Source organism: Gymnodraco acuticeps, unplaced genomic scaffold (genome assembly GCF_902827175.1).
Source record: "Gymnodraco acuticeps unplaced genomic scaffold, fGymAcu1.1, whole genome shotgun sequence".
Classification (NCBI taxonomy): Eukaryota; Metazoa; Chordata; class Actinopteri; order Perciformes; family Bathydraconidae; genus Gymnodraco; species Gymnodraco acuticeps.
Genome location: NW_022992126.1, coordinates 4,508,620 through 4,530,717, shown reverse-complemented (window position 1 = coordinate 4,530,717; position 22,098 = coordinate 4,508,620). Strand labels below are relative to the sequence as shown.

General features: G+C 41.8%; 1 protein-coding gene across 11 annotated transcripts in view; it reads right to left on the bottom strand.

Moving 5' to 3' along the window:
* Positions 1–16,428: 16,428 nt before the first annotated feature.
* The window catches only part of adgrl3.1 (adhesion G protein-coupled receptor L3.1), a 135,726-nt gene continuing 130,056 nt past the window's right edge, over positions 16,429–22,098 (bottom strand). For all 11 annotated transcript variants that reach the window (XM_034203300.1, XM_034203302.1, XM_034203303.1 and 8 more), the window contains 2 exons: positions 21,661–21,963; positions 16,429–19,045 (listed from right to left, as the gene is read on the bottom strand). In XM_034203300.1, the coding sequence (XP_034059191.1) occupies positions 18,402–19,045; positions 21,661–21,963 (947 nt within the window). In that variant the 3' untranslated portion in view covers positions 16,429–18,401. The remainder of the gene's footprint in view (positions 19,046–21,660; positions 21,964–22,098) is intronic.

Below are 22,098 nucleotides of genomic sequence, written 5' to 3'. Positions count from 1 at the left end.
AAGTGCAAAAAGCAACTTCACCAGGCAGGCCAACTACCTCAACAGAGAAGCAGGTAGAATGGTTGAAGCAGAGCTAAGGGAGGAATTCACCAAGCTGAAAGAGGGATTAAAAAAGATTCTTGAAGCAAATGAGGACTGCATGGCTGGGTTGCAGGCAGACGCTCAAAAGGCCGAAGGAAAGGAAGAAGAAGCTCTTGCAAAGCGGGAAGAGGCCGACGGTGAAAGGACTGCAGAGGAGGCTGAAGCCAGAATGGAAGAGGTGAGAGGCCTTATTCAAGATAACCTGTGGTCCAGATATGGCCGATATGAGCTCATCACTGCAATTGAGGAAGCAGAAGAAGCCAGTGAACAAGCTGGGAATGTGCCTGTGGAAGGAACCAACCTGGAAGGCTACGGGGTGCTCCTGACCATTCTAGAGAGGCGGATGAAGGAGGCCACCAGAGTGATGGCAGTTTGGGAGTGCTGGATACCCATAATGGCGAAATCAGATCTAGCTGGCAGAGTCAAGGACCTCAAAGCAACCAAGAAGAGACTTGAGATGAGGCATGTTAAATTTGTTACCGCACGCAGGATTGCAGCGGAGAAACTGCAGAAGTTCTTCCCAGAGGAGAAGTTCTTCCCAGAGGTCAAGCCGACAAATTAAAGAGGCCAGAAGAAGTCAAGACTCCTAAAGGGACAGAGAAGGCACATGGACTTGTCTGCTATGGCCTAGAGGAGATCGCCAAAGTGCATAAAGTCATCAGTCCTGAAAAACTGCAGAAGTTCTTCCCAGAGGTCAAGCCCGAAGAATTAAAGAGGCCAGAAGAAGTTGAGCTCCTCATAAGCCACAGGGAAGGAAGACTTGCTCCACAAAGAGTGAAGGTGGGTGGAGACCTTGGTTTGTGGGAAAGTCCACTGGGAAAAACAGTAGGCGGGGCACACCCAGAACTGTTTGAGGAGATTGAAGTGGTGGCACACAGGTCCAACACACACTTTGCTCGCTCCATGAGAACAGCTGCAGTCAGGTATGAGGAGATAAAGCTTCCAAAAGACAAACCAGCACAGTTGCAGAAGGAAGATATGAGTGAAGTAAAGGTCACAGCTGCAACTAATCGTGAGTTCCTGGAATGGTGGAGGTGGGACAGCATTGGAGCAGCCTGTGAGCCCAAGTGTGGAGGATGTCGGTGTGGAAATTGCCAACCAGGAGGTAAAGAGATGACCCTGGCGGAGGAGAGAGAGCTGGATGCAATAAAGGCAGGCCTAACCTACGTCAGGCAGGATTCTCATATTGCATCACCACACTGGGATGCAAAATATCTCTGGACTGAAGACCCCACTCTCCCCAACAACAAATGTGCTGTGGAGGGCACAGTCCTGAGGACAGGAAAACAGCTGAAGCGGGAGCCTGATTGGCAAGCTTTAGATAAAGCCCAAGAGCACAAAATGGTGGAAAGAGCTGGTGGCGTATGCCTCAAACCATGGGTCCGGTCTTGTCAAAGTGGGAGGCAAGAAACTGCAGCAGCGCTCCTGGGAGGAGAAAAAGCAACAGCTGTAAGTAAAACTCTCATCCTCCCAAATCAAATGAGAGAGGAGGACAACAAAGCCCTGGGAATTGGGTACAGAGTGGAGAAGTGGCCAATAAGATCAGCTGGAGAGGTGGCAGCGCAAGCCAGAGAGAGTGTGGACAAGCTCCAGAGGAAGGCATTCTCAGCAGCCATAACAAGAGCTCAAGCCGAAATAAATCAAAGAGATGGCTTAGAAGACCCACAGGGAAACAGAAAAAGGAAGAGCCAATGGGAGAAACCTAGAGCCGATCAGACTCCTACCAGAAATCTCACAGGAAAGACAGTGAAGGATCCTGTGGAGGTGAAAAGATTCTGTAGCCTTCAAAAACGTGTCGGTGTCATAGCCTGGGTGTGGAGAGCTGCAAGGAAGTGGCTGGAGATTAAGGACCAGCCTCACAGAATCAAAGTTGGAAGTAATATGGCACACAAGGAATCGAGATGTAGCAGTGGGAGATGTGGTGTGGCTGGCTGACCAAAATGCCCTGAGAGGACATTACAAACTGGTGAGAGTGGTCAGTGTAAATACTGATGGAAAAGGCATCGTAAGGGATGTAAAGGTGAGAACCTTTCCCAGCTACCCAGTCCCAGTTATGAAGAATGAAGTCTGTGGAGGGTACAAGGGACATCCAAGCAAGATTCCTGCAACTATTCTTCATAGGGATGTCATCTTACTTCCTGTTGAAGAACAGGCGTGATTTGAAGGTGAATAACTGGTGTGAGCTCCTTGGGTTCAGGAACCAGGAGCTCAAGTGGGAGGTGTCGAGACGAAAGTCAATATGTAATAATATCTGTGAAAAACGGAATAATAAATAATTATGTGTTTTCATTTAGAGTATTATTATTATTATTATTATTATAGTATTGTTCAATACCAGGAGAGGGTATTTGTTTTATTTTGGATAGCGTAGGCTACTTTTCATAAGCGAGCTGTAGAAAAAATATGAATGCCGCTTCCGGCAACACGGCTACAAAAGGGGTGTAGTTTGTGATGGCCGGTCTCTTGTTCTCAAAGCCACGGAGGGAGAACCAGGCGACAGTGTGTGTGAGGCTCCGGAGACGCCGTTGGTATGTTTATTGTGTTTATGTACTTGATCTGTTGCCGCACTTTGCGAGAGTGCTGTTGCGCAATCAACTGTTTTTTTTACGCAGCGCGGTCTGCCTGTGCTCCGTTTGTTTTCTGTGCAATTTAGACAGCGCAGGTGTTCAGATGAGGTTTTCTCTGGTGCTTGTTTCCAAGTGGAGATAAACACACTTATTAATTCATTTAAGTTAATGATGTGGTTTTAAAGTAACAATTTATCCTTTTTAATTAAAACATAGTTTGTGGTGCTATTATTCTTTCACACACACATACGGGTTTTGGGCCGAGGGCAACACCGTACTTCCAGTATCCGCCATTTCACACGAGGTGCAAGCAGAATATCATAGTCTATTGCCTTAATCAATATAGTCAACTCTAAAATACCACATATATGCATTGGCATGATAATATTGTGACAAGTGGGGTATTCACCTGGTGTTTCCAGAAGATAGACGTAGATGCTGCCAAAATCGACCGAAGGCCACTTTCGAGAGTCGTTTTTCCATACATCTGCAGGCAGTCTGTAAGGGCAATCCGACAACCCACACAGCTCTAGTTTACGCTGGTACCGACCTAGAGCACACCCCTCAAGTCCAGAGATGTAATCCGAAGACATGCAGCGATTTCTTCGGTCGTTAATTCAGAAAAAACCTAGTGCGCTCTGCCTGGCTCATACTTGCCAACCCTCCCGATTTTCGCGGGAGACTCCCGATTTCATTGCCCTCTCCCGGTTTCCTCCCGGGGTCATATTTCTCCCGATTTCTGACAAAATCAGATTTACTCAGGACTGTTTCCACTCGGACTTTAATACAGCTACACCATTGTTTGGTTTTCATGGTAGCACGTCTCTTTAGTAGCGTGCGCAACTGAAAGTCTGAGAGGGTGAGGCAGATAGTCACATAACACAGAACAAGAATTGACAACACGACCCTCTGCTCACTCCTCTCCTGTACAATACAGGTCCAGCCCACATATGCTCCATCAAGGATGGTGCTACAGGCTGCAAGACATTGCACTTACAACTACAATAAGCATGTTCATGTTAATCTAATACAGCTCCCTCCCCCCCCCGCGGTGGTTTTGAAATGCTCCCGATTTCTGAGTTCTCAAGGTTGGCAAGTATGCTAGCTGTTTATATTAGCACCTCCAGGATATTTGCACCTCCAGAAAAATGGCGTATTTATATATATATATGGCGCACGTTGCATTGTGGGTAGCTCGTGACATCACTGTGTGAACGAATTATTATTATTATTGAGAATGCAGTGAGACCTGCAAAATGTTTGTGTAGCATGTGAGCTAACTTTTGTTTGTCCTTTGTGTTTTGAAGGTTTTCAACCTGATCAATTCTTGGAGCTGTCTTAAATAAATAAAGACAAAAAGAACGACTTCGAGTTGTCCAAATCTGTTGCCCTCTAGCCTATCAAGTCAGGCTAAATCACTGGTACAGGCCAAAAACCTGAAGGACTTGACAGTAATTTGTATAGCTCATAATATCATATCATATTTACAGGAAGAGAAAAATAGGCAATTCAAATCAGTATGAGAAATAAGTCTCAAAACATTAATACCAAGAGTCAACAAGCTAGTGGTTATGTGACCAGCAATATTCAAATTAAACCTAAGGCGGACAAGAATGTTTGTGCCAGATATTTCATGCCAACTCATCCAATACTGTCAACCTGCTGGTTCAGCCGTGGGGAAAACCGGCAATCACTAAAGACATTTGGATTTGATGCGGGCCAAGGTTCATGGCTATCCATCCAGTAGTTGATAAGGCATTTAAAACCAATATCACCAACAATTGAAAAATCCTGGTGTTGCCAAAATCCATAAAATGTTCATCCTCTGGGGATGATGAGTGTTTATACAACATTTAATAGCAATCATTCCAATATTTGTGGTATAGATTGACAGACTGACAAGTCCCATTCACTGCTAGTGTGGCTTAATCGAGAACAAAACCTTGAGGAATTTAAAGAGTGACGTCATGTCAAAAAGCAATATAAACCATAGGCAGTTAAAAGGCAGTCAGAAAAACATTAGCACAAAGTTACGACAGTACAAAGAGATCAATGAGACATCGCAGAAGCAGCCTATCAATTCATCTTTCAATACAAGACAATCATAGGTGGCTTTGTACAGGGGGTCATTTAAAGGTCCCCTATTATACTGTTTTTCATCAATATACTATAGGTTACAGATATATACAAAACATGTCTCTGAAGTGTTTGGCTCGAAATACCAAACAGATCATGCATTGTAGCATCCCATAAACCCCTCTGTTTCAGCCCTGTTTCAAAAGTGCTGATTCTCTGTCTGTTACTTTAGATGAAAATAAGGAGCCACTCCCAACGCCTCTCTGCGAGATATTTGGTTAAAAAGAACACTATGGTAGGAGGAGATTCAGGTGATAAGGTGGGCGGGGGTTACCTTGGTTAGTTATTGGCTAATGGTTACACAAGTCAAAAAATCGTTATGACATCATAAAGTGGCCAAAATCTGATCAGCTAATTTTCAGACAGGTTTTTATAGAAATGGATCAGGACAAAAAGTGAGCTAACCTTTTTTCCTGAAACTTTCAGAATCTCTTTACACAGAGGGGACACATGTTCATGTATAGAAGACATAGGTGACCTTTAACTGACATGTATTGAACACATAAACATGTCAGAACTAAGGGAAAGCACCTGTTTCCTTCTCATTGTTATTCAGCCCAATCTGCAGACGGATACTAGAGGATGCCTGTTGGTATTCAGCCCAGCAGCCTGCTGCCCGTGACCTGATGAGCTGAGACGGCTGTCTGTCTGGATGAGAGCTGGGATCCTCTGGGCTGGATTTGTTCAGATGACGATGCAATCCCCAGACTGTCATCCTGCGCCAGGCCCTATGATTGGATCAGCAGCGTGGATGAAGGACTGCCTCTGTTAGTGTGTGTGTGTGTGTGTCTCTTCCTGTGTGCCTGGTTGAGTTTGAATGACCTGAAAGTAAAAGTGTTGACCCTCATCACTCCCCTGCTGGTTCTTCTTCCTTTTTGATGTTGAACTGTTTTTCTTACATTCTTTCAGGCTAATGTCTCAAAGGGTTTGCATGGTAGCAAAAGAAAATACTAAAAATGACTGACTTGGAATTACGTACAAAATATCTGAAAAGTCTCAGATATTTTGGTTGGGAAATTGAGCTTGTAGACAGGGCTTTGATATCCTTTTTTCTCACTATACATCACAGGAACACAGAAAAGAGAAAAATAAAGGGGGAGGGAGGATTGGGTAAATAACAAAAACTGAATCACCAATTTGTGCAAGATTAATGGCAAATGATTGGGTAATTTCATTTAAACAATATACAAATTATCTATTTGTAGTGCACTTCTTAGTTATGGTGTATTTCCTAACTGTAAGCCTTAAACAATAACGATAACGTCTTAATTAAGTAATTTGACAATCCAATCTGCATACCTTGAGAGATGTTGCCTGAGCTTTTAATTGGAAATGTTCACCAATAATATTCTCTTCTGAAGCTGAATCCCCTTTTCTCTCCCTGTCCATTCAACTTTAAAACATGCTTTATGAAGGACTCAAATATCAAAATAAATATGAATTGGGGAAAGGGACAGTAAAATATGAATTCCTACTGAATTAAAATAATATTTAGTCCAAACAAACTGTTCATACACTAAATCATTTGATTAAATAATTGTATTTTTCAAAGTTCAGGGTCAAAATTTGCAGATACATTTTTTTAAATGATCAACATTTTCTCCCCCAGATTTAGCTCCATACATAGTTATGTACCATTTGTGCAAAGCAACCCTCAATCAAAGGTTGAGATACTCTTGTAGATCTGAGGGTTAAGAGTCCGTGTGAGTGTGAGTGAGTGCATCAGAACAAGGGGTAATTGAGGCGCTTCATCCCTGAGTTTTGATAAGGAGACTAATGGTGCATGTGGTTGCCATGGAAACCTTTATTTGAACATAACAGCACAAGGATTTTCATTCCTTCACATAACAGGCGTGTATGCTCTCCCTCTCTCTTTCTGTCATGTGAGAGCGTGCTTCTTGCATCAGTGATTTAAAAAGAGGCAGGAGATTCATAATGCAGAGTCCTTGGATGCTACAGCTTTTTAGTCCTTTTCATGCCTTTGAGGGTTGATTATGTACCGATGTGTCGCGATGTCAGGGTTTGAGTTGGCCAGATCTCAGGAGGATGTTGAACAAGTGCAAACAAATGGAATGCAGTTCATCAAAACACACACAAATATGGACATACACAATAACCCACACACACTTATCTTCCCAGGTGACCCGCATTCATGCTGAGAGCGTGTTGGTAAATTGTTAATATTGTGAGGTGCAGTGCAGCTTATACATTTGAATGGTTCTTAAATTACATTTTAAATTTAAATGAGGTGTTTCAGTTAGCTGACAAATGTGTTGTCCTGCTCGCAGAAGGAGGGCTCGGGGCATCTCGTTCCTACAGAAGCAATTCAGGAAGAACCAAGCAGCCAATCAAAATGCACGGAGCTTCATTTTGCACACTTCACCCTTGATAATCGTGTGTGTGTGTGTGTGTGTGTGTGTGTTCGTGTGTGTTCAAGTGCCTGTGTATTGTTACGTTTTTGAGCTGTGGAAATTAATTAACAGTCTTTCAATCAGGCACATCCATTATAACAGGTAATCATGCTAGCAGAAATATAATCAAATTCAATGTTTGATGATGCGTCTGCAATTTCTTCAGTAAACTCCAATATTTGCACAGCAACTTCTCACACAAAATACCTATTGGTTATTGTCAATACTGTACCCAACCGGCTCACCCACTGACTCTATGCAAATATCTATGATCTCTGCAAATAATGCAGGTATGGAAATATGAGCCTGTAAATGTTTGCACACGAAATTCAACCCAAATAACTTCATAACTTCACCAGCAGTGCAGCCAAAGCCAAACACTTTGTTTTCAGGATTTTTGTGGAGGTGTTCAGTATTCTTGCATTCACTTTAGAGATTTATGTGAGCTAACTATAGCTCACATAAATCTCCTGAAACCTGACTGGAGTTGGAGATTCAGAGCCATGGTGCTGCATATATATAAAGAAGAAATCTCTGCTTAGATTTCATGAGAATAAATACATACCCACATGTTCTATCTTTTCTGAGATCTTTTCAATATGGCTTTGAGTATACATTTTTAGGACCTTCAAAAGCAAAAACTTGTGAAAGTGTGACCTTCCTCAACCTTGCACATTGATGATTAAATCACAACTCGGCTTTATACAAGGAATAATCACCTGATCCTACAGAATGAACAAGGTTACGGGCAAACTAGTACAACATCTGTAAAAGTAAAGGAAGTCAAAAAATATCTTTCTCACTGGTCAAATGTATCTCACAAGGTGTCTTTCTGAGCCACGATGTACTGTAGCCATAGCAACTGGCGCCCAGCATCTCCTGAGGGGAATGCGAAAAGAATCCATGATTCATATCCAAACAAAAACAGCCTGAGAATCCAAATATACTGAGGTAAACTGCCACCCCCAGACTGTCAAGCTGACAGCTGTGACGAGGAGGGGCCACGCAGAAAACAAATAAACAAAAACAATCACATTCACCCTCTGTTCGCTTCATCTAAACCGCAACACTGGTGGACATTGTTTTCTGTTTGCCACTTGTGATCTCAGCCATGTTGACTCGTACTGCCAAACTGCATGATGGTTAGATGTAATAACTTTAAACCAGAGGGATGGAATAAGGTATGACTGGCAGCTGTGCTAGTGAGTCAGCTCCTGCGGATACGCACTAAGACGAAATTATTTCCAAATTTGCTAAAGGAAATGGATGAATTACAAGGATATGATTAGCTATGATAGTCATTAGGTGTTCTTTAATCCCCCTCTTTTTATGCGCATACAAAACTGTGAGTGGGGTCGCCCTTATTTTAAGCTCACCTGGTGAAGCTACCACCACATGTATTAAAGGTCACCTATCATGCTATTTTTAGGCAGTAGCATAGGTCTCAGATATATAAATATATAAAAAACATGTCTATGAAGTGTTTTGCTCAAAATACCAAACAGATCACCCATTCTAGCCATGCCTCATATCCCTCTATTTCACTTCCTGTTTCAAAAGTGCTGATTTTGGGTAAAAAGCTTCTTTTTTTTAAAGAAATTGATAAAAAAAAGAGGGGCGGAGCTTATGCCTGCTCATGCGGGAGATTCTAGCGACAGATACTGCCGTGAGGAAACGCCATATCATGGATTATCAAGGATTATGTCTGAAACAGTATGGAGCTCAAAGGCTTTCTCTCTTGCCGGTTATACCACAAGGTGAGTTCCTTTTTATTCCCTGCTTCTTCACACACATGCTCTATCCAGTACAGGTTAGCTCTGAGTGTTAGCGATGCTAATGTTAACACCGACCATATTACGTCCAAAACAGTCGGGCATTGTTTCAGATAGCAACGTTTCTGATAGTGCTGTGGGTCTGCATTGCCGATATGACGTCATATCGGACGCAAATCTGGATTAGCTCCGTTGTACCCCCGTTTTTAGAGATTTGGGTACGGAGGAAAAGAGAGAGGGTTTTATTTTTTGACGCTGCGTGAGTTCCCTGATACACCGGGGACACATATTTATGTAAAAAATACATCAAAAAGTGCATTTTGCATGATAGGTCCCCTTTAAGACTAAATTCTTACTTCAGTGGCTCGGGTTTAAATCTGACCTGTGGGTATTTGCTGCATGTTGTCCCCCCTTTATCTCCCCCTTTCTTGTCTACCTTCAGCTGTAAGACCAAATAAAAGCCAAATAAATACATTTGAATGGAAATACTATAAAAAAGTGTTCTGATCGGCTGAGGTGGTTGATCTATCGGTGGAAGGAAAATGCGACAAAATGCAACAGAAACAACAATTATGAACGTATAGATGACAAATCATTTTTTGCCCACCAAGTCTGATGTTACCTGAAATGTGTTTATTCCCATTTAGTTTTTCCAAGTTTTACTGTCCCACTGGCACTATTTAAATATTTTAATTTCTATGTGCTGTGCACTGCAATGTTTTCCCACCGGTCAAATGGAGCCAGCCTATGCTTATCTTTTGCCAATTTTCTAAAACTGTGAGAATATTTGGCTATTTTCAGGGCTAAAGTATAGCCAAACATTTTTGAAATTCACAAAATCCTCATGTTCTTGTACCAAATATGCAAGTGCAACCAGCATTACAGATGTTTCAATCTATTCTGAGGCAGTGCAACTCTGCACAACTATTTCCCAGAAAGAACAGCCTTCACAAAAAACAGCTATTCACTGCCAATGAAAACATAATAAGCAAACCAGAACTACTTGTAAACCGTAGTCAGTGTGGAGTGGAAAATACTGTTCTGCATCATAATAACCGAGATTGGGATCTCTTCATTACCAAAAGTCGACACACTCACATTGCAATCCAGTTGGCTTTGCCACACTTTGCCTGCTCAAGTAAGCGGCAGCAATCAAGGCCCTGCCTGCTGGGTCCACTATAAAGCAGCTGCGCCTCATTACCAATCAGAAGAAAGGGGGAGACTGGGCCCCTGGGAGACACCAGTTGTGCTGCGGAGCGACAGAATGTGGAGAAAAAGCACAGAAGATGCTCATCCTCTGCTGTTTGTCTCGTGTTGTCTGCCTGCACCCACCTTCATACGAGTATCACTTCTCTGGTGCTAGTTAGCTTTGTCTCTTTTTTTTCTTGTCTCTCTTTATTACCACCTTTCTTCACAGTGCATTGACATGCTAGGCTTTATTTTACTGTCACAGTAAAAAGTGATACTTCTGTGTATACGCCCAACATCACAGTCAGCTTTAAAAATACATTCAACAAGGTGTAGCCTCATATTGCTGCTTTACCTAATGTAATAGATCATGGTGAACATGATGGAAACAGAGCCTGGGGTACACAGAAAGGTTCCTATTGGTTATTGCAAAACCTAGTGAATTAGAAATAACAAGCAGGCTAATTCTCCATCACATTTTAAATTGCTTGCTCTAAGTAATTATTTTAACAATTTAATCACTCATGTCAAATTATTTTGACATTGTTATTATGTATTTCCTCAGTGAATATCCTTGTTTGTACAAAAGGGTTTATATTTACAAGCTGTTTAAGAGAAGCAAAGCTTTCATTCCCTGGATTTAAATAAAGTATGTCCACTTTTGAGTACAAACTGAGAGCTTATTTGATTTCAGACGAGTGCACATTAGACAGAACTGGCTTGGTTTCAACAATATTCAAATTAAGAAAGATAAAGAAAAGTATGGTTAGGAAACAAAAGGGTTATCTTGGTTACAGTGTGAGGTGTTTGTGCAATTTACTTTAGACTACACCAAAGGTTTATATCATCATCTACAATCCCTATTATAGCTTCGTTATTCATGCAATTACCTGATATTGGTGCTTTAAACCTGACTAATTATGTGTAATTTAATTTCATTACACTGGTGTTTCAGATCATGAGCAAGGTAATAAAGGCACAGTATATCCAGACACACTGGTTCTATTTAGCATCCAGTAGAAAGGCTAAACTGCTTTAGCTTTTCATTTCTCCGTAAAGAGGCAGGCTAGACTTTTGTCTCTAGTCTGAGCCTGAAAATCCATACCAGCATAGAAAACATGGTCATAGAGTCACAATATACCTCCATTGTAACGTCCTTTCATGCTTGCAAACGGCTCAAATGTTAAACAAATTCTAATTAGAATATATATTTAAGATAAGTAAGTTAGGTAGTAATCACAATAAAGAAACTGCAAGTTCAAAATGCACTCCCATAGCTTGCTACAGGAAAAAATGTTCACAAGTGCCATGAGGGTCGACAGTACATCTCTGTATATGCACTGGCTTTCTTCCTGTGTGACCACAATACATTATTAATAACAAGTGTTTCCTCTCTCCCACCTTTGCTGCAGTGTACAGTCATAACTCTGTGTGATTTGCACATTCAGGATAATCCAATTAGTTATTTTGCTAGTCCAGCTCTATCTATTTTAAAGAAGCAAATAAACCCATTTCACAGAGTCCTTTGACATGGTTCCTACCTACTGTACTTTCTTTCCTAAAAACAAGCCCTCACTAACCCAGTGTCTATCTGTCAAATATACTTGTGACTAGCCCTCTGCCTCTCACAGCCATCCCGGCGATAGTCTAAATGTCAGTGTTTTCCGGGCTCCTAATGTGTTCCCAAAATAGTATCTCCATCGCTGAGCCTCCGTGAAAAGCCACGCTCCAGAAAAAGCGTAGTGAGTCTGACTCACAGCAGAGGCAGCAGAAACACCATGCCATCCCAAAGCCAATTAAACATGCATGGGGGTGTATGTGACCTCAAAAGAAAGAAAAAAAAGCCAGTAGATTGATGGCCACTCTCACTCTCATCTTTCCCACTCCATAGCTCACTCTCTGTCACTTTTTTGCTGCTATTGCTCCTTTGTTTTATCTTTTAGCCAATTAGAGTGAATTATTCAGGGTGGCCTGTATGTATCTGTTAAGTGTTTTTCTTCCAATGAGTACTCTCACGGAAAATTGAGGTGAGGAGACGATGAGCAAGAGTGCATATTCTGCAGCACACAGGCTGGGCAGTGCAAGCAGATGAGCTGGTAAAGACATGGCTATGCATACACACCATAGCATACACACACACATGTAGGTCAGTGGAGGAACCCCTGTGCAATTTGATGTGTTTTCAGAGGTCAGGGCAAGGCTAGCCATTCAGAAGCTAATATGGCTTGGAGAAAGACTAATTAGCTTTCTCTCACAGCGATCAACTAAGGAATGACCAGATAGTGATGGATTGAATTCTGAGACAATACAATTAAAATTGTGTAATTTAATACAATAAATTCCACTGACAGGTATACTAGATTGTGAGGTCATGTGTTTCATTCGAGTCTATTCTATTAGAACCTAAACTGGATACCAGAATGGCCGGTAAATATGCCTCTTGTGCTTTATAATGCTCAACAGTGCAGAAGAAGGAATTGGGATGGAAATTTAGAAATGTCATACTGTAGATGGGCTGATTTTCCGCATTTAATCAAATTCTAACTCAGCCTTAAATGTCATAGATGCCTTAATTAACAGAGACCACAATGTAATATCACTTTCAATGGGGGCTGCTTGATACCATGCCATCCATTCACATGCATGGCTAACACTGGATTCCACTTGCATAGCAGGTTGCATCCATCACAAAGAGGGACAGACTCACTGGGAGAAAAGAGCACACTGATCAGCTTTAAAGCCAAGTAATCAATCAACCTTTGAAACTTTAAACAAATTAAAAACTTCTCTATGACATGAGTAAGCTCCATTCGCTGATGCGCAGGGGGAGAAAACGGTGAGTGGACCTTGAGTTATTTTTCAAAATCTGTATTTTGATTACAGCAATCAAATACAATAATATAATCTACATAATTCTGACTCATTCCGGTCTCTTAATATGAAATATCTATACATCTTAATTACATTACATTTCAGGGACATTTATTTTTACCACACATTTGTTCTTATACTGTTTTTGACTCATGACTAATACACGTTTTTAATATTACAGTCCTTGTAAAAACTGACTTTCACAGAAGAGTCCTGTGTGAATCCAAAAAAGTGAATGTCTGACACTTCAATGACAAACACTTGTTTTGAACAAAATCCCGATCCTTTACCAACTCTTGTCAAGTAAATTTGTTGTCTAACATAAACAAGTAAGTTTGTTTTGTTTCAGTTTGCAACGTTACCACATATTTATACTTTGACTGTGAGAAAATATACTTCCCTCAAAGCATAATTGAAAACCAAGTTTGTATGGGGAAATCATTTTGTAGGAAACAGGGGTTGTCTGGCATGCTGGAGTTGAATTTATACATTCATATTCCTCAGCATTGTCTAAATAATTGCTAGAACATCTCTGAACATTCTCAGAACTTTTTAAGCAATGAGCGCCTTTCCAGGAATGATTTGTTACTGTGCACTTCTTGCTCTGTTTAGCTTTTTGAAGTTCCTGCATTATAGGTTCCACATTTAGATTCCCTCAGCTTGCCACAATCATTAATAAACCATGTACAATAAACAGATTGATCCTTTTAGTTTATACCCCTGCTCATCCTCACAGTCTGCCTTTGGTTCGTGAGCTGAGTGTGAGAGACATGTCACCTTGTAAGACTTTCTGAATTCCTTCCCTTGAAGGAGGGAAACAGAGCAAGCGGCAAGATAACACAGCCAGGCAGCACTAACCGATCAGAGCACTCCTGCAGAGATATGACCCACATAGACCGATGCTCGTTCAATCAGCCTGCGACTGGCAGTGTGGCGGGGAAAGAGAGAGAGGGAGTGAGGAAGGGACAGGGGGAGTGCAAGCTTTAGGTGGCTTCAGTTAGTTTTAATCTCTTAAACAGAGGTGGGAAGTAGTGGAGTACAAATACTTCATTACTGTACTGAAGCACATTTTTCTGGTATCGGTACTTTACTCCACTACTTATTTTTCTGACAACTTTTTACTTTGACTTCTTACATTTTGAACACAAACACCTGTACTTTCAACTTCTTACATTTTTTAAACAGGTTTGTTACTTTAGCTTTAATCTGTGTTTGGTGGCGTGATCATTATTATTTAGAGTCATTGCGTGCTTATTGATTTTAACACGATCCGTGTATCCATCATTTCCTGGTGTTCTCTAAACAAGAGGGACCAATGAAAACGTTGTCATGTTGCCGTTGTTCTGCATCGAAACATTCATCAGCTAATAATGACATTATTGTTCTATTAATATAAAGGGAGGTCAGTTACTCTTTAAAACAGTTGGTAGTTATGGGTACTTTTTACTTAAGTGCATTTCGAAGCCCATACTTCTTTACTTTTACTTGAGTGAAGAAGTTTAGTCAGTACTTCTACTTCTACCAGAGTATTTTTAAACACGAGTATCTATACTTCTACTTGAGTAAAGGATGTGTCTACTTTTGACATCTCTGAACATAAAGGAGTCAAAACTTGTTGGTAGCTGTAAGAAAAACCACCTACCTTACATATTGACTAACTACAAACCATTAGGCCTGTAAATACGACTAGACACAAACATGTCAGATGTAACCATGGTTTTCCCAGTCCTGCAGGACGCTAGGGTGTAGAGGGGCGTAGTGGCTGCTAAAGGTCTTGCCCTGCAGAGGCTCAAATGAGTGGAAAAGGTAACCAGGCATCCCACATCTGGGATTTACCACAGTCCACCCAGGTAAACATTAAGAATGGTTATTGCTGGGCAACGCTAAGCACTTGCTCCCATAGGAGGTGCCTACTGCTACAGTACATTAAGCAGGTAGTACTGTGTAAACGTTGAGGGGATAGTCCGAGGAAAAAAGAGGTAGCCTACATGGAAGAGTACAATGCCCACAATACCAAGGATAGAATGTGCCCTAACCAATCATGGTTGTGTTACATCCAATGGGGAGGCCGTGACAATAATACGTTTAACAAAGACAAATAAAATGTTCTGATATCTTTTAAGTACAGAATCGACTTTCAGAGCACTGAAAGGATGGACTGCAAATTTGGTTTCAGGACTACACCCTGTACTTTTAGGCACCAGTCTGCATCAGTCTTAGTTGAAAGGCAGCTGTTACATTTTTAGCCAGCATTTCCTCGGTGTGTCTTAAAATCCTGAAACAACAAAGGATAAAAGTGGCTGAGCCAGTGAGACGATGTATCTACTCTACTAGTTACTGCAACATGCGACTTGGAAACTTTCATTTATTTTTGTAGATGAATGTCACTGATGGTGCCCAAGGACTGTGCAATGTCTCCACCTCCACCTAGCCACCACTCAGAGGGTAGGCACACATTCTGAGTTCAACTTCCTCCATATCAGTAATAATAAGTCTTGCCAAGCTAGGGAGCCCCAGGTGGTTTCAGGCTTTCTCAGGATGACTGAGAACCATGGCATATGTTGTCAATACAGAGCTCACCTTCTCTCTCTGCAGGTAGAGAAAGAAAGGCATACAGCCGAGACTGAGGCTATTGATGGGATCTAGCTCGCTTTGGAATGCAAGTGGAGTTGTTCCCTTAGGGCTGTCAATGGTCTGTCCTTCCACTCTCCCGAGTAAAGACCTTCCTTGGACAGGAACACACGTTCTATGCAAATGCAATTCACAGGTGAATAAACGGAATCTTGTGTTTGATATACCCTTTTCTAGCATCTTGTTGTTCATCATGGTATATATTACATGCAGCGGACATTGTTTCACAGAGAGATCTTGAAGCAGGTATTCGACCTAAGTAAAGGCTGCCCTCTAACACAAACATACGTCTATTACAACAACCTGTTCTCATATCCTCAGGTGACCAGGGAAGGTTAAGCGCACAGGTGCTTTTATGTTGTGCGTCACTGCACAGGTGGTTTGTCTGGAAGTAATTATTCTCATCTCATGATCCTCGGGGGTCAGTCCTACTTACATACATTAACTGAATCGAGAGGAGCATGCAAAATGTAGTTGTACCTGAGTAAAATGACAATAACAATCTTCTGATCCCAATTGAATATATAAAAAGATGGAAAGCTAGTCTTAGTGCAATGGAGAACTCTGTACACTTTTGACTGTCTTATACATGCAACCAAGACAATAAAAGCTTTCACATAATAACAAGTGTTAGCATACCTACAATATATAATCTCTCTTATTTACTAGAAATTAAATGTGAAGTAAAAGTACACTGTTGGTTTTCCCTCTTTGTTTCATTTCATTTTGATGTAATGACTGAGAACACTCAAGAGGCGGAAAACCGCAAAGCTATGTCAGTAATTTATTTGTTGGCAAACAACTTTCACTGTTACAACAAATATTAGTAATGAGATCATTCAACTTGGAACCCATACAAAAAGAATAAATAATTATCAATAATATTGTAATAATAGTCATGATCATAATAATTTAAAAAAAGAACCATGAAACAAACCCAGTGCCATCATATTTACTCCTGCCTAAAGCCAGCTTTCTTCCTCCAAGCTTGTTTTGCTGTCTTCAAACCAATAAACAGATACATAAATAATTTCTCTCTTGGGGACATGGCGGGGGCTTGTGGGATACATGTGCAAGCTACACTTCATACACTTATGATTTTTTCTCTCCTAAATAAGTAAACATTGGCTTTCCACATTGGACAGTGCTGCTGTGTGCAGAGTTTTCATATCTTCAGTACACATATATCGTGTAATTATGTCATTTCACAGAGACCCACTCTGTTTCAAATAGTCTACAGTCTCTTTTTTTTCTTTAGAGAATGACATTTTTTATTCCCAGCATTCTTTATCTGTACAATCTCAACCAGCACAGCAAAGTAATGTTATTAGAGAGGGTTTGCTTAATAACGCATTCTTGTGTTGCTCCAAATATCTAATATCTTTGTAAAATAAATCCACTCTCGTTCACGCTTGTGCCTTAAGGAAGGAAACGCTTTATTCAAGAACAAATGAGATGAGACCCACTTCCAGCAAAGACTAAATAGTAGAATTACCATAGCAACCATCTCTTTCATAAATTAGCCACTTCCTTTACCCTTTACTTTAGAATCTACACAGTGGTAAAGTATATAGTAACAATTGATTTGCAAAATGTAGGTGACAGTGGTGTTGCTATAAAAAGGTCCGGAATGAAGTGTGTGTAGGGTATATGTGTAGTATAATTAAGAAGTGCTTAACGCTGTATTTACCAACAAATTACAGATCGATTGTTCCTTGTTTGTCCTGTCAGTTACACGTGACCAGAACTCATGACATTTCAGAACAGTTCCACAGACAAAAGGTTTGCAACTTAAAAATGTAAAAAATAAAAGACTTGGTCATATGCAACAATGTATCTGTATTTGTATTCTGTACAATACATAGAAACAGTTTGTGATTTCTTTATAATCCTTTGATAACTGAAAACTTTTACAGAAGAAAGGAGGAGAAACAGAACCTATTCTTTTTTTTTTTTAGTTCAGTCTGTTGTTATATGATCTCCCTTCTTTGTTTTCAGTGAAATACACAGTAGCCGCAGTCACTACAACTCGCAGGAATGTTACACCAGCCCAGACACAACTCCAGTTTAGCAGATACGAACAGGAAGAGAGTTCAGAACATCAGCGTGATATGATTACAGTTCGGTTGCCCAATAAAATAGTTTTTGGGATGTTTTGGTAGAGAGGTCATTTATCGTACATCCTCCACTTGATTGGCAGATAGTGGGGCGGGGCCTATGTAAGGCCAGTTTATGTTCAGTTCAATATCCTGCTCTACCCTTTGAAAAGGTGGAAACGTCATCCCAGTACATGTCTTTAAGCGTGAGACGGACATACAGATACTCAGACAGGCAGCTCCTTTGACCAGGGCTGGATGGCCACGCCCCTGTTGCCATGGTAGTGGAGACTCTATGCTATGATCTGCTAGAGGTTCATATTGGGGAACTTCAATCCAAGATTTCATATTAAAGTAACAGGTAGGGTGAAATTACAGGATCCCTCCCCCTTCCTCTCCTTTCCAGGTAAAGTCTCTCCGAACCACCCTCTCGGTCTGCACCATTTGTGACGATACATTCAGTCCCTGCCTTCATTTGACCAGCCAATTCTTAACCATGTCGTCATGAACTATAGTCAATGTCACAAATAATACATCAATCCAGGGGTGGGCCAGCTCAGTCTGTCGATCAACAACACAAAATGTTTTCATTGGAAGGTTGGAAGTGTGAGAATGGGCTGGGGAGGGATAGAAGTCTTTTTATTGGCTCTATAGACTGGTTACCAGATGGGAAGGGTCTACAGGCGGCTCCTCAGGCGACGAATCGGACTCCTCCTTGCTGCCGGACACCATGTATCCATCGCTGCCACCACGGCCCATGTGGTAATAGCTCTGCAGATCGTGAAGTTGATTCCTGGAGCCCAAGTTTGGCATGCTCTTATAATAGACGTCATCTAGCTCCGGAGCAGTGGCACTCTTACAGGGCTGCAGCTCCCCGGAGCTGTCTTCCTCTCCGTCTGTTAAACCGTTCATCTGTCCATCCGGAAGGTCCGTCAGCACCGGCATGCTGGTGTACAGTGAGTCTCTGTGGCTGGGCGAATGTGTGTGTTCGTCAGTGTGCTCGTTGGTCAGCAGGGGGAAAAAGCTCTCGCTGGTCTCCTGGGGAATGCGCCGTGGCCGAGAGAAGCTGTGCGGGGGAGGTGGAGGAGGGGGGTGGCTGTCTGGTGGAGGAGGACGTGGCGGCAGGAGTGGAGCGTTGGACTCCTCTCTAATGATCTCCAAACCCAGATTCTCCTCGTGGGGGAAGGCTGCAGGGTTGTCCAGCACCATGGGACAATTGTCCTCTTTACCGCTGCCCACACACCCTCCAACGCCACTGCTGCTGCTGCTGCTGCTGCCTCCTGCCATGCTCCCTGGAAGACCAGAGCAGGGAGACCAGTTAAAGCATATTCTCTGACATTTAAACAAAAGCGTTCCTATAACTAGTATTACAAAATAATGATAATGTATTCTTTATTTGGAGTCACATTATATTAAAAGTACAGTTTTGCAAATCATATCTCTTCAGAGACCCGAAAAATGGCAAATTAAATACGGAACAAAATGTGTAAAATAAAATACACGCACACATATATACACTGAACAAAAATATAAATGCAACACTTTTGTTTTTGCTCCCATTTTTCATGAGATGAACTCAAAGATCTAAAACATTTTCTATTTACACAAAATAACCATTTCTCTCAAATATCGTTCACAAATCTGAAAAAATCTGTGATAGTGAGCACTTCTCCTTTGCCGAGATAATCCATCCCACCTCACAGGTGTGGCATATCAAGATGCTGATTAGACAGCATGATTATTGCACAGGTGTGCCTTAGGCTGGCCACAATAAAAGGCCACTCTAAAATGTTCAGTTTTATCACACAGCACAATGCCACAGATGTCGCAAGTTTTGAGGGAGCGTGCAATTGGCATGCTGACAGCAGGAATGTCCACCAGAGCTGTTGCCCGTGAATTGAATGTTCCTTTCTCTACCATAAGCCGTCTCCAAAGGCGTTTTTCAATTTGGCAGTACATCCAACCGGCCTCACAACCGCAGACCACGTGTAACCACACCAGCCCAGGACCTCCACATCCAGCATGTTCACCTCCAAGATCGTCTGAGACCAGCCACTCGGACAGCTGCTGCAACAATCGGTTTGCATAACCAAATAATTTTCTGCACAAACTGTCAGAAACCGTCTCAGGGAAGCTCATCTGCATGCTCGTCGTCCTCATCGGGGTCTCGACCTGACTCCGGTTCGTCGTCGTAACCGACTTGAGTGGGCAAATGCTCACATTCGATGGCGTCTGGCACGTTGGAGAGGTGTTCTCTTCACGGATGAATCCCGGTTTTCACTGTTCAGGGCAGATGGCAGACAGCGTGTGTGGCGTCGTGTGGGTGAGCGGTTTTCTGATGTCAATGTTGTGAATCGAGTGGCCCATGGTGGTGGTGGGGTTATGGTATGGGCAAGCGTATGGTATGGACGACGAACACAGGTGCATTTTATTGATGGCATTGTGAATGCACAGAGATACCGTGACGAGATTCTGAGGCCCATTGTTGTGCCATTCATCCACGACCATCACCTCATGTTGCAGCATGATAATGCACGGCCCCATGTTGCAAGGATCTGTACACAATTCCTGGAGGCTGAAAACATCCCAGTTCTTGCATGGCCAGCATACTCACCGGACATGTCACCCATTGAGCATGTTTGGGATGCTCTGGATCGGCGTATACGACAGCGTGTTCCAGTTCCTGCCAATATCCAGCAACTTCGCACAGCCATTGAAGAGGAGTGGACCAACATTCCACAGGCCACAATCAACAACCTGATCAACTCTATGCGAAGGAGATGTGTTGCACTGCGTGAGGAAAATGGTGGTCACACCAGATACTGACTGGTTTTCAGACCCCCCCAATAAAGCAAAACTGCACGTGTCAGAGTGGCCTTTTATTGTGGCCAGCCTAAGGCACACCTGTGCAATAATCATGCTGTCTAATCAGCATCTTGATATGCCACACCTGTGAGGTGGGATGGATTATCTCGGCAAAGGAGAAGTGCTCACTATCACAGATTTTTTCTGATTTGTGAACAATATTTGAGAGAAATGGTTATTTTGTGTATATAGAAAATGTTTTAGATCTTTGAGTTCATCTCATGAAAAATGGGAGCAAAAACAAAAGTGTTGCATTTATATTTTTGTTCAGTGTATATTACACACACATACATATGTATATACACATCTATATACAAACATGTACGTACACATACACACATATACAAACATGTACATCCACATACATACATATACACAGTATGATGATTTCAGCATCTGACAGTGGAGATGTATTAGTAAGCCAGCCAGAAAGTTGACTGGTTGTGTCTATAACCTTTTCATATTAACAACGGATTACATTTACCATGTTTATGTGTGAAAAAAGTTGCTTACACAAACCCACAGAAAATCTTCCCCTTGGCTTCACAAAGGATTTCAGCATCTTTAATTGATCGCATTGTTTTTGTTTCCCAGTCTGCAACTTTACTGTTTTGGTTCAGCTCAGCGCTCTCATGAGCCTTGTTTTCAGTAGCAGCAGGCAGCTGTTACCAAATCACTGCAGCTACCTGCCAGGAGTGTACGGCAGACAGGCAAATTTAGCAACTAGCTGGTGAACATATCGGAGCATTTGGAAGCTTAAGAGACTGATATATCCTTTACGGGTTTATGAAGATCAGGTAAAAGAAGAGGTAATATTGGACTTGCCAGAACACAACTCTGTCTGGTAGATTGTTAAAAGGTGACTGTATGCTACCGTGTTGAAAAGTGATAATAGGCCATGATAAAGCTCTTTCTAATAAGTTAGGCACAATAGTGTTCATGAACCAAAATAAGTTAAGTGCTTTACAATAGTGTCCCTGTCTAGAAAAAAACAATGTTTGTGACGATCTTAATCTGAAATAACTTAAATCAAACCAGTCACCTCCATTGGCCATGCTGCTGTTGACCAGCTTGTTCATCAGGTTGTGGTTGCGTTCGGTGGTCGCTCTCTCATGGTTGTTGAGGTAGGAGGGGATGTAATTGGAGGTCAGCTCCTTTAGGATCTTCTTCTCCAAGGTCGTCTCCTTATGATTGCCGTGGGTGCCATAGCCGCCACTACGGTCCAAGATCTGGACGCAGTCGCTCAGGTACTCGCTGCTGGCCATGCTGTAGTTGTTGGCATGGTTACCATTAAGAGGGAGTGTATCCATTACACTGGAGTCTCTGGCGTTGTTCAGGATGCCCTCTAAGAAACAAATAAGGAATAATAACAGTCATAATTATTAGGAGTCCTGAATAAACCATCATAGAATATGCTGTGAATTGAGGATTAAAGGTAAATATGTTAATTCCTTGGATACAAACATTTTTACTCAATTAA